Here is a 17,502-nt window from a genome sequence, read left to right as displayed (position 1 = left end):
GTGAGGAAGACACAAACATGGGACCTGCCATTGCTGAGGGCCTTCAATCTGGCATCTTTAGAAGGGAGGCTGAAGACAGTATGGAGTATCTGTACATAAGACAAAAAGATGAATGTCACATCAGTCCCAACAATTAAGATAATGAATGCCAAACTATACAGACTACTGATGGAAATGTCAGACAGTCAGTTCAGTCGCTCAGTCATGTCCGACTCTTTGAGACTCCATGGACTGCAGCACGCCAGGCTTCCCTGTCCATCACCACCTCCCGGAGTTTACTCAAACTCATGTCCATTGAATTGGTGATGCAATCCAACCATCTCATCCTCTGTCATCCCCTTCTCCTTCCACCTTCAATTTTCCCCAGCATCAGCGTCTTTTCAAACAAGTCAGCTCTTCACATCAGGTGGCCAAAGTACTGAGTGTAAAAATACAATTAAGAAAATTTATTCATATTTTGAATTCTCCTTGGTGGACCATCTCTGAAATTAGAAGTATTTTATTCCTCACAGTCAGCTAGCAATCTCATCAAGGACAACTAGGAATAGAGACTATCTTCTTAGCTCAGAACTGCCAGAGCATTCTGCCTGATACTAAGTATTCTCTTTCTGCTATAGCCTAGCTGGGCAAAAGTTCTGAAAAATAATACAGCTTCTTCACATCTTAAAAGTAAAGGGGAAAAATCTATTGCATAGCTGTTACTGGAAATTACACTGACAAAATGACTATAGTCTCAGGGTAAATTCAATGAAGTAAAATCTTAATAGATATGTGTGAAAATATCACAGGACTGGAAAGGGTCAGTATTCATTCCAATCCCAAAGAAAGGTAATGCCAAAGAATGCTCAAACTACCGCACAATTGCACTCATCTCACACTCTAGTTAAGTAATGCTCAAAATTCTCCAAGCTCAATAATACGTGAACCGTGAACTTCCAGATGTTCAAGCTGGTTTTAGAAAAGGCAGAGGAACCAGAGATCAAATTGCCAACATCCGCTGGATCACGGAAAAAGCAAGAGAGTTCCAGAAAAACATCTATTTCTGCTTTATTGACTATGCCAAAGCCTTTGACTGTGTGGATCACAATAAACTGTAGGAAATTCTAAAAGAGATGGGAATATCAGACTACCTGACCTGCCTCTTGAGAAACCTATATGCAGGTCAGGAAGCAATAGTTAGAACCGGACATGGAACAACAGACTGGATCCAAACAGGAAAAGGAGTACGTCAAGGTTGTATATTGTCACCCTGCTTATTTAGCTTACATGCAGAGTACATCATGAGAAATGCAGGGCTGGAGGAAGCACAAGCTGGAATCAAGATTGTGGGAGAAATATGAATAACTTCAGATATGCAGATGACACCACCCTTATGGCAGAAAGTGAAGGGGAACTAAAGAGCCTCTTGATGAAAGTGAAAGAGGAGAGCAAAAAAGTTGGCTTAAAGCTCAACATTCAGAAAACGAAGATCATGGCATCTGGTCCCATCACTGCATAGCAAGTAGATGGGGAAACAGTGGAAACAGTGTCAGACTTTATTTTTCAGGGCTCCAAAGTCACTGTAGATGATGACTGCAGCCATGAAATTAAAAGACGCTTACTCCTTGGAAGGAAAGTTATGACAAACCTAGATAGCACATTAAAAATCATAGACATTACTTTGCCAACAAAGGTCCGTCTAGTCAAGGCTATTGTTCTTCCAGTGATCATGTATGGATGTGAGAGTTGGACTGTGAAGAAGGCTGAGCGCCAAAGAATTGATGCTTTTGAACTGTGGTGTTGGAGAAGACTCTTGAGAGTCCCTTGGACTGCAAGGAGATCCAACCAGTCCATTCTAAAGGAGATCAGTCCTGGGTGTTCTTTGGAAGGACTGATGCTAAAGCTGAAACTCCAATATTTTGGCCACCTGATGCGAAGTGTTGACTCATTGGAAAGGACTCTGATGCTTGGAGGGATTGGGGGCAGGAGGAGAAGGGGACGACAGAGGATGAGATGGCTGTATGGCATCATCGACTTGATGGATGTGAGTCTGAGTGAACTCCGGGAGTTGGTGATGGACAGGGAGGCCTTGTCTGCTGCGATTCATGGTGTCACAAAGAGTCGGACACGACTGAGCAACTAAATTGAACTGAACTTAACTGAACTGAATACATGGATGCATGAAGGAATAATAAGCTTTCCATATCCTGAATGATAATACTTTCTGAAATTTGTCTCTCAGATGAACTTTGATCATAAGAGAACTGGCATCTATCTATTAGTTACTTAAATCCATGATAGCTCTTAGATAGTAATAAAAACATTGACACATCTAGAAGAGTATGCTCCTTGGATTTACTAGTATCCTTGGAAATATGTGACTCAGGCATTTCAGTCCATTTTTTCACAGAGATATATAAATATGTCCCATGGAATATCCATTAAACCATTCTTCCTTTTTATCAAATATATATTTGATAAAACCATAACTAGGACACATAAATTTCTTACCATACCTAATTAGAATACATTTTGGGAAAGAAGGACCGATGAGTCCTAAATCAATCAAACCATCATCATGATTGAAAATAGTTAACAGTTGATGTATTTTGGGTCATAATATGTACCACAGAAAATAATGAATCATTAACCAGTGCCCAACTGCTGATCTGTATTATAAACAGTCTTACTGGGCTCATTATTACCATTCTCTATTTATGTAAAAAAGAAACTCACATTTTACATTAGCTAAACATTCCTCCAAAGTCACATAGTCAGCATGTGCCAGAGGAGAAAGTAAAATCCGGTTCCACTCCAAACCTTCACCTTTCTTCTCTAAAAAAGGAAATCAAGATAAAGGAAAAAAACTCATAATAAAGGTTTTCCACAGTTTTTATCATGAAGGATTTTCAGAGTACTCAGAAACAATAAGGACAGATATTCTTATTTACTCTTGTTTATAAATGAGGTTTGATGAATAATTAATATGACTTAGAGCAAATCTATTAATCATTAACTGTCTGTTCCAACATCTTGGTCGATGTTCACTGTTAAAGTGGTGGTCAGTGTATTATTTCTTAATAAATTATTTTAAGTTCTGAGGATATACCTGCACACACTTCAGTTTGTAAAGCTGGTACCAGTAGACTACTGTACTATAGGCCCTTAGTCATTGCCTCTCTCAGTTGTTATATTTGAGCAAACATGGATGAATTGACTATATTTCAGATTAATTGTGTTATGTTGAATCAAAGCCAGGAATTTGGAGATGAATGCTGATTGCAGGTTTTATACCCTCACTTGGGAGCAGTCCCAGGGGCTCAAACTTTGCAATAGATACTTCTTTAGCATCTGGGAAATAATAAATGATGCTTGAGAGAGTTCACATTTTCTGAATCACATGATGTGAGTTGATAACAGAATTTGATTTGAGTGAGACTGAAGTAACTTTCTGAAGAAACAGGAAAGCAGAAATAGAGTCACAGATGTAGAGAACAAACGTATGATTACTGTTGGGGGGGCAAATGGGGAAACTGGGATTGACATATATGTTCTACTGTGTATAAAACAGATAACCAATGAGAACCGACTACATTGCACAGGAAACTGTACTCAATCTGTGGTGATCTAAATGGGAAAAAAAATCCAATAAAGAGTGGATATATGTATACATACAAGTGATTCCCTTTGCTATACAGCAGAAAGCAACACAACATTGTAAAGCAGCTATACTCCAGTGAAAATTAATTTTAAAAGTAAAGAAACAGTTTATTTACTCAAGTTGTATGCCTCTGACAACACTAGTTCAGTTAAAATTAAGGATGTAGTTATATAGGGAACTTAGCTGAGAGGCAAACACATAAATAAAGTAGAAAACTGGATTCATGTAATACTTCAATCTTAACATGCATGGATACATGGTTCCCTCTCTCTGTTTCTCTTTACATTTCTAGCATTGCTATCATTGAAAAGTACCCCTAGAAAATAACTATAGTCAGGAGGTAAATTCAATGAGGTAAAGTCTAATTAAATATTCATGAAAACAATACATGAAGGAGAAATAATCTGTACATAATTGCAACACTCTCTCTTTACATATACATATACATAAACATATACACACATACATATATATGTTTGTGTATCTATGCATACAATAGACATATTCAAATATATGTATTCCTTAATATACATACACGTATACACACAGAATCACATGTATGCATATATGCATGTGCAAACATCACACATACATATTTATAAAAATTCCTACACATATAAGAAGTATGGGGATATTATATATTGCAAGCAAAATACAGATATAACATATGTACATTTGTTTCTGCTTATGTGTGTGACTAACAATTTGATATTCAGTATTTATTAAATGTCTACTATATACCTGAATTTATCTTAGATGCCTTGGAAAACAGTATTAGAAAAAATAAATGCCATGCTTTCTCTCAAGAACCTAGAGCACTCATGAGAATTCATATCATTAACCTTTTAAATAACATGCTACACAGAATCTCATAGTATAGAACAATATTTTAGTGAATAATTGGCATGACTTCATTAAGTTGATTAGTAAAAAAATCTTTTTAAGAGCTGGCTTTTATCAGTTCAGTTCAGTTCAGTTCACTTCAATCGCTCAGTCGTGTCGGACTCTTTGCGACCCCATGAATCACAGCACGCCAGGCCTCCCTGTCCATCACCATTTTCCGGAGTTCCCTCAGACTCACGTCCATCGAGTCCCTGATGCCATCCAGCCATCTCATCCTCTGTCGTCCCCTTCTCCTCCTGCCCTCAATCCCTCCCAGCATCAGAGTCTTTTCCAATGAGTCAACTCTTCTCAAGAGGTGGCCAAAGTACTGAAGTTTCAGTTTTAGCATCATTCCTTCCAAAGAAATCCCAGGGTTGATCTCCTTCAGAATGGACTGGTTGGATCTCCTTGCAGTCCAAGCGACTCTCAAGAGTCTTCTCCAACACCACAGTTCAAAAGCATCGATTCTTCAGCGCTCAGCCTTCTTCACAGTCCAACTCTCACATCCATACATGACCACAGGAAAAACCATAGCCTTGACTAGATGGACCTTAGTCGGCAAAGTAATGTCTCTGCTTTTGAATATGCTATCTAGGTTGGTCAAAACTTTTCTTCCAAGGAGTAAGCGTCTTTAAATTTCGTGGCTGCAGTCACCATCTGCAGTGATTCTGGAGCCCCCCAAAATAAAGTCTGACACTGTTTCCACTGTTTCCCCATCTATTTCCCATGAAGTGATGGGACCAGATGCCATGATCTACATTTTCTGAATGTTGAGCTTTAGGCCAACTTTTTCGCTCTCCTCTTTCACTTTCATCAAGAGGCTTTTAAGCTCCTCTTCACTTTCTGCCATAAGGGTGGTGTCATCTGCATATCTGAGGTTATTGATATTTCTCCTGGCAATCTTGATTCCAGCTTGTGTTTCTTCCAGTCCAGCGTTTCTCATGATGTTCTCTGCATATAAGTTAAATAAGCAGGGTGACAATATACAGCCTTGACATACTCCTTTCCCAATTTGGAACCAGTCTGTTGTTCCATGTCCAGTTCTAACTGTTGCTTCCTGACCTGTGTACAGATTTCTCAAGAGGCAGGTCAGGTGGTCTGGTATTCCCATCTCTTTAAGAATTTTCCACAGTTTATTGTGATCCACACAGTCAAAGGCTTTGGCATAGTCAATAAAGCAGAAATAGATGTTTTTCTGGAACTCTCTTGCTTTTTCCATGATCCAGCTGACTTTTATAAAGACATAAATATACACATATATATGTAGGCTTTTAACAATCTATTGTCCAATGAACATTAAAAGGCCCTTTATAAGCTTAAAATATAATTACAAGCTTATGAATTTATATTTTTGTAAAAATTAATGTTAAATGTTTTTATATTTTTATTACATGAATAAACACTACAAATATGTTCTACAAAAATTCAAAAATGTAAATACATCTCTACTGAAAATTGCATTTAGGAATACAAAAGTTTTTAACTCTGATACAAAAGGCTATACTTATAGAAACCATCACAGATATCTAATGCTATTTTCCTAGTTTAGTAAAAAAGATTATATATATTTAAAATTGATTTTCCCCTATTTTGACTTCATTTTATTATTGTAATTATACGTGTCAGAAATGAAAATTCACTAAATTTTAAATTCAATGTTTTATATATATATATATAACATCTTTCTTCCAAATCCCTCTAATGTATCATGCAGCTCTATTTGTCCTTTAGAATAAAAACTTTTGGCATGAACTTTATTATGGTAGCTACGCTCTACCAAAACTTACTAAAGATAGCAATATGTATCTTGTGACTGCCATTAATATTAATAGCTGAAAAAAATGTAGGGCCCCTTATTTTACGTGGAGGAATGCTAAGAGATTTGCACATATTATCTCATCTCATTCTCACAGCTTTGTAATAAGTTAGGCACTGCTACAATCCTTTAACTACAAATGGTAAAACTGATATTCTACAATGTGCCTTCAGTTACTAAATGTATAAAGAAGACCTAATAATTATCCTTTTCAAAATATTTCCAAAAACTGAAGCTGCTGGAACCCTCTCAAAGTCATTCTATGAAGCCATTATTCTGATACCAAAACCTGAGAAATCCAGTAAAAAAAAAAAGAAAAAAGAAAAATTACAAACCAATTTCTCTGATAAATATAAATATATTGACCAAAATATAAGCAAATCAAATTCAACAATATATAAGGGATCATACACCATGATCAAGTAGGGCTTATTCTAGGGATATAAGTATGGTTCAATATTTGCAAGAAATAAAGCAAAGCCTCAAAATGGCTAGAAGAAACCATAAAACTCCAAGAAGAAAATATAGGTAATTATCCTCTTTGACAATGATCATTGAAATACTTTTTTTTTTTTGACTATATTAGGTAAGGGAAGCAAAATAAAACATAAACAAATGATCTAATCAAATATCTACATTTTTGTACATTGAAGGATACCTTCAAGAAAATGAAAATGCAATCTACTAAATGGAAGAAGATTGTTGCAGATAATATGTTCAATACATTTTTAATATCCAAATATGTAAAACACAACTAAGTAGCAAAGAAACAATCTGATTTTAATGGACAGAGAACTTGAATAGATATTTTTTCCAAAGAAGAGCTACAGATGGCAAACAAAAATATGAAAAGGTGCTTGATATCATTAATTAGGAAATGCAAATAAAAACCACAGTGAGAGATTACTTCACACAGAATGGCTATGGTCAGAAAGACAAGAAATAGCAATTGTTTGTAAGAAAGCAGAGAGAATCAAATCCTAGTACAGTGTTAGTGTGAATGCAAATTGGAGCTGGTTCCATATAAAACTGAATGGGGTTTTCCTCCAGAAATTATAAATAGAACTATCATACTATCTAGCAATTCCAGTCCTGGATATTAAATCCAAAGAAAACAAAAACACAAATTCAAAATAATATATGTACCCCAAAGTTCACAGTAAGATTATACAGTAACCAAGATACTAAAGCAACCAGAGCCACCTGAGTGTACATAATGAGAAAATGGATAAAGATGTTTACACAGCACATCTATATACACACAGTGGAATATTTGTCAAGCATGAAAACAATGAAATCTCATTTGCCTCAATATGGATGGTCCTGCAACTATTATACTTAGTGAAATAGGCCAAGAGAAAGACAAATATTATTTGTCTTTAGTTATATGGGGAATCTAAAAAATGAAGCAAACATAAAACAGAAGCAGAGTCACAAATAAAACAGAATTAAAGAAATAAAACAAAACAAAACTAGTGGCTATCAGAGAGGAGTTCAGTCAGAAGGAGAAGCAAATTAGGTGAAGGAGATTGAGCAAAATAAACTATCAGTTATAAAATAAATAAATAAATCACGTGTATATAATTTATAGCAAAGGGAATATAAGAAGTATTTTATAACTTTGTATGCAGTGTAATATAAACTATTGAACTATAAATCTTGTACATCTAAAACTGATATAAACTGTGCATCATCTATGCCTCAGTGAAAAAATATGGAGGGATCATGTGTAACACAATTTGAGAAAATGAATAAACAGAAGATAAACTACATAAAAGGGGTGTGACTAAGATAAAATATGAAATGGATTTCTGGCTCCCTAGATGTAGGTGTGAAGTTAGTCACTTCAAAAAGTTTGACTTAAGGTCAAAGATGGTCTCCTACCCTGAGAAATTGTCCTGGGATGTCCTCCTCAGGGGATAAACAGCCTGTGTATAAAATGTTCGTCTTGAGAGATCCTGGGCAGGAAGGACAACCTGATACACAAGAAAAGGCAGAATGTTGTCCTTGGGAAGACAGTCCAAGTTTAATACTGGTGAGGGGTTCTCCTCTAAAATGACTCAGACCAATGGGGCAGCTCAGCACTCTGGACATTGAGGAGAGTTTCTGGAGGTTATATCAGGTAGTACCACTTGCAGATATATCATAGATGAGATACCCGGCCCTCTTTACTTCAGCTACTGCTACAAAGAAGAGGAGCCACTCAGACATTGTATCGTGTACTTTCACTGCAGACATGAGTCTGGGTAAGTGATCAGAATCCATAACCATGGATATCAAAGTGACCATCAGTGGAGTGACCTCTTTGAAACAGTCACTGTATTTTATTAATTGTAAGGCCTTAGGGATGACCTTAGTACTCTGCGCTAAAAAACAGAGATGTTAATGCTTAGTCTCTGTTTATTAATCTGGTCTTGAATCAGAATCTATAAAGATGAGTGTTTCTCACAGTTCAAAATGAGAAACTGAGTTACAGACTCCCATTTTGTTCTGACTGAGTTGAACCTAATTTACATATTCCATGTTCCAGGATGAAAATCCAGTATTTGTAAATTTATCCCAGGAAGAAGAATTTTTATAAATGGCTGTCAGTGATGGAGCCCTAAAAGTTTTACCATTTTTTCCCTAAGTGTGATGTATATATGGAATATTATGAAGATGCCTTAAAACACAGCTCCTAAACTAATTAGATTAGGGAATTACCTTTCAATTTCAACCCGTGGTGAGATTCAGTTAACATAGTTCCTCAGAAGGGACCACATTTATACTATTTGTAAGCTATTGTGTTTTATTAGAAAATATAATATTAGCATCAAGAGTTTTACTAGAGTATAATAATAATTTGGAATAGCTAATGTTATGAAAAACCCAGTGTAAAAGCATTTTTTTAGACATCACAGATGTTTTATTCCATTAGTGCTAGAGCCATATGACGGAGAAGGCAATGGCACCCCACTCCAGTACTCTGGCTGATACTATGATGATCTCAGCCTCTACAGATAAAAACATGAGGCTTAGGGAATGACTTTCTAAGATCACTAGGAAGTGGGAATTTGAAGACATAAAGCTATGTTTGAGTGGGTTAAAGGGAGTGTGTCTGAACACCAAACCAACTGAATCTTAACTAGTCACAATAGGCAGATATGATCTGAATGAACATTTCCACAGATAAATCCAACACCAAGTGGACATCAGTTGGCAAGAACAGTCTAGTAAGAAGGTCAATCTGTTATTCAAGATTTAAAACCATACAAAACAGGAGGCCTTCAAATTAATCCATACCTTTACAACTTTTGAGAATAGGTGAGCATGGGGATGACTGGTTCCACTTTCAGTTCAGTTCAGTTCTGTTCAGTCGCTCAGTCAGGTCTGACTCTCTGCGACCCCATGGACTGCAGCATGCCAGGCATCCCTGTCCATCACCAACCCCCGGAGCCTACTTAAACTCATGTCTATCGAGTCAGTGATGCCATCCAACCATCTCATCCTCTGTTGTCTCCTTCTCCTCCCACCTTCAGTCTTTTCCAGCATCAGGGTCTTTTCCAATGAGTCAGTTCTTTGCATCAGGTGGCCAAAGTATTGGAGTTTCAGCTTCAGCATCAGTCCTTCCAATGAATATTCAGGACTTATTTCCTTTAGGATGGACTGGTTGGATCTCCTTACATTCCAAGGGACTGTCAAGAGTCTTTTCCAACACCACAGTTCAAAAGAATCAATTCTTTGGTCCTCAGCTTTGTTTATAGTCCAACCTCTCTAACTAGCCTCTATCAATGAATAGTCGGTGTCAGGAGTACTTTGTTAATAAGTTTTGGCAATGAACTTCTCTAGGCTTAAAAATATTTATATAATAATATATTCTCAGCATATAATATAAATATTGGATATAGGAAGTTGTTAGTCCTATATATGCCATGTATTTGTAAACCTGAATTAGAGTTACTATAATGAAAATATTGAAACAGGTTTCTGTTCCCTAATGGTGGCAGAACAACAGAAAAAAGTAGAGTATTCACTCTTCCCTCTGGATCTTGAGACAAATACTTTCACTATGGGCCACAAAAGTCTATACTTTTCCACATTTTTGATGCTCATTGATTAAAATATGGAAATTTCCTTTTACACAATGCAATGACTTTGAGTTTCTAACTGGAATATACTTATCAGATAGTGTCATCAGCAGATGAGGAAATGAAGTTGAGATATAGTTGTAGAGGATGTCAAGTTATATTTTCTTCATTTTGACTGCAAGACATTTTTTTTCCAGCTAAAAGTAGTCTCCTGAAATTCAGTTGACTTTACTTTGTGTACTCCCAGAAAAGTCAGAATATTTTGATTACTATAGCTGCCAAGATCCAAATATAGTTGCCAAATCCTCAGGATTTTCTTTCCTTCTTCCAGTCTCACATATTCATGGGTCTGAAACCAGCTAGAGACCCCACCAATTCTAGACCAGGTGATTAATGATCTAAACTCTCAAAGTCTTACTTATTCTTTAAGAGTGTACACAAAGCTTTTTTTTTTTTAATTTCAGTGATGAATACTACAGAGAATAATTCAGGGGGAAAGCAAAAATCAAGAATATTTTACTAAATGTAAAATTATTTTCATAATTTTCATGATTAAATAGGATTTAAATAATTGTACAATTTGAATAGATTTTTTCTTTTTAACTTTTAATTATCCCCTACATTTATTTTAGTAAAAGCACTATTGCTCAAAAGATATCAGTAAGAAAAAGATATTCAAATCTAATTGTACTTACTATATTTATAAGTTATCTGAGACAAATCACTTAGACTCTCTTAACCTTTAGTTTGAATGTAAACCTGGTACGGTAATAGCATCTACTTCATAAATTTGTTTTGAAATTTGAGTGCAAATAATTTATTTACTTGACCCTTTGTTACCATAAAGAGTCAGTCAAATGAAGGAGAAAAATAGTTATTTTACATACATAAGTTGGAGAAAAATTTATAATATATCCTGAAGGCTATCTCAACTGGTTCTTTCCAATTCATTAGGTCTCTGTTGTTCTGAAATTGTTTTGAATTCAGTGACAGTTACTTTTAAATTTGGTTGAATGTGTTGAGGAATATGTTTGGGAAATCATAGTAAGGCATAAAATTCTATACTACTTCAAAAATAAATACTAAGTTTAGGAAATCTCAGAGGTATTTGAAGACCACATCCTAGAATAAAACACTAGCATGCTGTGGGACTGTTTTCTTCTCATCAAATTTGTCATTATTTAGAATAATTACATTCACCAATGGTCTTGTTGCAGGTAATTATAGTAACCATGTGGATAAAAACTGAGTATGAATAAGAAAGAGATTGTAACTAATAAAAACTAAATCCCATATAAAACAGGATATTTAGACTTAACACAGTTCATGTATTCTTCTCATTCCCAGTCTGTGCCTGATTGCTCTTAATCTCTGTGCAGCCACTGAAGAACTACTGTCAGCACCTATATATATATATATATATTTTTTTTTTTTGTATGCTCTAGCACTTCACAGAAATGAAATTATTTAATTAATACTCTTTAGTAACTAGTTCAGTTCAGTCACTCAGTCATGTCTGATTCTTTGCGACCCCATGAATTACAGTATGGCAGGCCTCCCTGTCCATCACCAACACCCAGAGTTCACTCAGACTCACGTCCATCGAGTCGGTGATGCCATCCAGCCATCTCATCCTCTGTCGTCCCCCTCTCCTCCTGCCCCCAATCCCTCCCAGCATCAGAGTCTTTTCTAATTAGTAACTAGTAGTAATTGCTAATTAGGATGATTTTAGATTCGTCTATGCTATTGGATACCTGAGCAGTCAATCATCTTTGTTGCTTAGTAGAATTTCATTATGTAAACACTTCAGATCTGATTTGTCTATTTTCTTGGTGATGAGTAGTTATGATTTTCCACTTTGGGGTTATCAATCTATACAATCGCCAAAAAGCAAGTCTTTGTGTAAATACAGTTTGTGAGTAAGTAAAATATATGTATGAGTATGTAAAATGTAATTACTTCTGTTCTTTTTATAATGCTTTATTGACCTATGTGTCTATCACTGTGTAAATGGCCAAGACTTGAGTATAGTTTTATAAGTTTGAAATTCTATAAGAACATTGGTTTTGCTGTTCTTTAACCAAAGCACTTAGAGTGTTCTTATAATGATTTTAAAATAAGCTTAAATTAAAAAATGTTTTAAATTGACTTGCCAATATAGGAAGAACTGAGATCTTAACATAGTTTGGTCTTTTTAATCAATCATATGTTTATACTTTACATTTTTTAAGTTTCCTAAATATCAGGAATTTTTTAGAACTTAAATTATAATTGATTTACAATACTATATTACATTTAACTGTTATATAATATTTTTAGATTATACAAGAGTGATATAATATTTTTAGCTTATACAACTAAAGTTATTATAAAATAATGTTTATTTCCCTATTCTATACAATATACACTTGTTGTTTACCTATTTTATATATAATAGTAAATATTACTCAATTGCACACCCTATCTCTCCTTCTCTCTCCCCACTGGTAATTAACAGTTTGCTTTCTGTATCAATAAGTCTATTCTGGTTTTATTATATACATTTGTTTGGATTTTTTTTTCAGATGCAACACATAACTAAAAACATGAATGTTTGTCTTTCAATGACTTTTTTCACTAAGCATAAAATACTCTAGATGTTTGCACCTGGTTGCAATTGGCAGAATTTCATTCTTTTTATGGCTGAGTATTATTCCATTGTGCATTACTACCACATCTTATACATTCATTTGTTAATGGGCACTTGGGTTGCTTCTATTTCATGGCTATTGCATATAACACTGCTATGAACATTGACATGCATGTAACTTTTCAAATGAGTGTTTTGATTTTATATATATATATATATATATATATATATACACACAGGAGGGAAGTTACTGTTCACATAGTAGTTCTATTTTTATTTTTTGATATATTTTCATGCTGTTATCCACAGTGGCTGCACCAATTTGCAAGCACCTCAACAGTGCACCTGAGTTCCCTTTTCTAGGCATGGTAGTCAACATTTGCTATATGTGTACTTCTTGATAGCTATTCAGATATGTATGATATGATATTTCATTATGGTTTTGATTTGCATTTCTCTAACTGGACAGCTACATGTAAAAGAATGAGGTTAGAACATTTTCTCACTTCATATTAAAAAAATGCAAAATTAAAGACCAACATGTAATACCTAGAACAATAAAACCACTAGCAGAGAATATAGGCAGAACACTCAGACATAAATCATAGCTACAATTTTTTGGATCTGTCTCCTAAGGCAAAAGAAATGAAAGCAAAATAAACAAATGGGACCTCTGTAAACTAAAAAAATTTGCAAAGGAAAGGAAAACATTGACAAAAGAAAAAGACAATCTACTGAATGGGGAACATTTCTGTTGTATTTTATAAGTCCCTACCACTAAGTACTCTATGTTTCCAATGCCTTTGTAAGTGGTATTGTGAATTTCTATGAAAATTTATTTTAAAATTTTAATTTCCAATTGTTTGCTAAGAGAATATATAAAAAAGTGTTGAATGTTATACTAGAGAAGTTACTGAGATAAATGACTGGATCTAATACTTTGATTTTTTCTGTAAATGTTCATGTCATTTGTGAATAGGAAAGCTGCCATCTTTCATTCCATCATCTTACTTCTTTACTTCTTATATTTTACTGACATCATCTTACTTTTTTTCTTGACATATGGACCTCACTAGAATCTATAGTAAAATACTAAATATAATCAAGGCTATTTTATATTCCTGCCTGTCACCAAATCCTAGGGACAAACCTTTCACTGTATTACCATTGAGTATGATATTAGCTGGAGGTTTCTCATAGGTTCCTTTCACCTAATTGAGCAAGTTTTATTTTTTGCCTAGTTTGCTGAGTGTTTTTTTATTTTTTTAATTACCATCTATGAATGCTGAATTTAATCAATCAATTTTCTATCTCCTTTACAATGATCATGTTTTTAAATTATTTTATGTGATGAATAACAACTTTTATCTATAAAAGTAGAAAAATATTAGTATTTAATGCATTAACCATGGCTTAAAACCACAGTTTCATTAAATGTTAGGCATGAACAGTGTCATTAAAGCAAATGAACAGAAATGTACAAACCTAGAGAGCAAAACTATGATGGGCAAATGAGCCTCACAACTGGAAATTTTCTTAACCATCATATGCAAATTTTTATCCTAATTACTACATTTTTTTCATATTATTTTGGTGAGTTTTCTTTCATGTATATATACAACAAAGTAACCAAAGTGATTTGATTATGCTAAAAAGTTCTGTTTACAAGCATTTTCAGTTGATACTAGCATATATAGAAGAAATTTTCACAACATAATGAGCTACAATATAATCATGAATCACAATACTACACTAACATCAGAAAAGTCTGTTTCTAACTTCCAAGATACTCATGTAATACTAAATGAGATTGGCAATAATAGATAATAATTGAAAGATGCTTGCTTCTTGGGAGAAGTTATGACTAACCTAGACAGCATATTAAAAAGCAGAGACACTACTTTGCCAACAAAGTTCCGTCTAGTCAAGGCTATGATATTTCCAGTAGTCATGTGTGGATGTGAGAGTTGGACTATAAAGAAAGCTGAGTGACAAATAATTGATGCTTTTAAACTGTGGTGTTGGAGAAGACTCTTGAGAGTCCCTAGGACTGCATGGAGATCCCACCAGTCCATCCTAAAGGACATCAATCCTGAATATTCATTGGAAGGACTGATGTGAAGCTGAAACTCCAATACTTTGGCTATCTGATGCGAAGAACTGACTGCTTGGAAAAGACCTTGATGCTGGTAGAGATTGAAGGCAGGAGGAGAAGGGGATGACAGAGGATGAGATGGTTGGATGGCATCACCGACTCAATACATGTGAGTTTGAGTAGGCTCCAGGAGTTGGTAATGAACAGGGAAGCTTGGGGTGCTGCAGTCCATGGGGTTGCAAAGAGTCGAACATGACTGAGTGACTAAACTGAACTGAACTGAACTGAACTGAATGTCTGTGAGAAAATTGTACTAAAATTCTTTTCCATTATGTTTTTACGAACTCTATTGGTATTGTTTTGTGGTATTGACATACAACTACCATATATTCCCTCATGTCTCCCCAGAAATACTGAAGAAGAAAGCAGACCATCCTCCAAGAATTTTCAGCAGAATGTCCTTTGTTAATGACACCACCTCACATCCTTCTGCCTTCCTTCTGCTGGGTGTACCTGGTCTGGAAGATTTCCATATATGGATTGCTTTCCCTTTCTTTGTTGTTTACCTGATAGCCCTTGTAGGGAATGTCACAATCCTGTTTGTAATCAAGACAGACCAGAGCCTTCATCAACCCATGTTCTACTTCCTGGCTCTTCTCTCCTTTATTGATCTGGGTCTGTCCACTTCTACCATACCCAAAATGCTGGCCATCTTCTGGTTCAACCATAGGAAGGTAAGCTTTGAAGCCTGCCTCATCCAAATGTTCTTTATCCACACCTATACAGGCATGGAATCTGGGGTACTCCTGGCTATGGCAATTGACCGCTTTGTCGCCATCTGTTATCCACTGAGGTATACCACTATCCTCACCAACAAAATGGTGGCCATCATGGCCTCTGTTGCAGCGGTGAGGCCAGTCCTTCTGGCCATCCCCTTTTGTCCTCTTCTCAAAAGACTTTCCTTCTGTGGACACTATATTATTCCTCATACCTATTGTGAGCATATGGGAATTGCTCGTCTAGCCTGTGCTAACATAAGAGTCAACATCATCTATGGCTTATTTACCATTGCTACCCTGATCTTTGACTTGCTCCTCATTGCCCTCTCCTATGTTCAGATCCTACAAACTGTTTTCCACCTTCCTTCTAGGGATGCCAGACTCAAAGCACTCAGCACATGTGGTTCACATGTCTGTGTCATCTTAGCGTTTTACACACCAGCATTTTTCTCCTTTATGACACACCGGTTTGGTAGAAATGTTCCTCATTACATTCACATCCTCCTGGCCAATTTGTATGTGGTTGTTCCTCCGTGTTTAAATCCAGTCATTTATGGGGTCAGGACGAAGCAAATTTGGAACAGAGTTGTGAGAATATTTGCCAAGAAAGAGGGACCTAATATATTAGAGAGTTGAAAACTTCTACAGGCTAACTTTTATCTTGTACTTCTCTCAGGGTACCAACTGAAATTATGAAAAGGTTAGTAAGGAATTACTTTGGCCTTTCTTAGAGTCGTCTAAGTGTATAACTCAGTGGTTCCTTTTCATAATTTACATATTTTTAAATTTATTTTTTTATTGAAGGATAATTGCTTTACAGAATTTTGTTGTTTTCTGTCAAACCTCAACATGAATCAGTCATAGGTATACATATATCTGTTCCCTTTGGAATCTGCCTCCCATCTCCCTCTCCGTCCCACCCTTCTGGGTTGATACAGAGCCGCTGTTTGAGTTTTCTGAGTCATACAGCAAATTCCCATTGGCTATCTATTTTACATATGATAATATAACTTTCCATGTTACTCTTTCCATTCATTTCACCCTCTCCTCCCCTCACCCCATATCCATAATTCTATTTTCTATGTCTGTTTTTCCATTGCTGCCCTGTAAATAAATTCTTCAGAACCATTTTTCTAGATTCTGTATATATATACATTAGAATATGATATTTATCTTTCTCTTTCTGGCTTACTTTACTCTGTATATAGGCTCTAGGTTCATTCACTTCATTAGGACTGACTCAAATGCTCTCTTTGTATGGCTGAGTAATATCCCATTGTGTGTATGCACCACAACTTCTTTATCCATTCATCTGTGGATGGTTATCTAGGTTGCATACATGCTCTAGCTGTTGTAAATAATGTGGCAATGAACAAAGGGATACATGTGTTTTTTTCAATTTTGGTTTCCTCAGGTTATATTCTTAGGAGTGGAATTGCTGTGTGATGTTGTGGTTTTATTCATAGTTTTATAAGGAATCTCCATACCATCTTCCATAGTGGCTGTATCAATTTACATTCCCACCAACAGTGCAAGAGCATTCCCTTTTCTCCACACCCTCTCCAGCATTTATTGTTTGTAGACTTTTTGATGA

At 35.5% G+C, this 17,502-nt stretch overlaps 1 protein-coding gene across 1 annotated transcript; it reads left to right on the top strand.

Moving 5' to 3' along the window:
• Positions 1–15,584: 15,584 nt before the first annotated feature.
• Positions 15,585–16,544, top strand: LOC128059893 (olfactory receptor 52E4-like). Its single transcript, XM_052652157.1, has one exon. The coding sequence runs from the start codon at positions 15,585–15,587 to the stop codon at positions 16,542–16,544; it is 960 nt and encodes a 319-aa protein (XP_052508117.1).
• The last annotated feature ends 958 nt before the right edge of the window (positions 16,545–17,502 follow it).

The sequence above is a fragment of the Budorcas taxicolor genome, chromosome 15, assembly GCF_023091745.1.
Source record: "Budorcas taxicolor isolate Tak-1 chromosome 15, Takin1.1, whole genome shotgun sequence".
NCBI lineage: Eukaryota > Metazoa > Chordata > Mammalia > Artiodactyla > Bovidae > Budorcas > Budorcas taxicolor.
The sequence above is the reverse complement of the archived record's forward strand: the minus strand, read 5'-3'. Positions and strand labels throughout refer to the sequence as shown.

Coding starts and splice junctions, on each gene's coding strand:
- LOC128059893 (XM_052652157.1), top strand. CDS start 15,585: ATGTCCTTTGTTAATGACACCACCTCACATCCTTCTGCCTTCCTTCTG.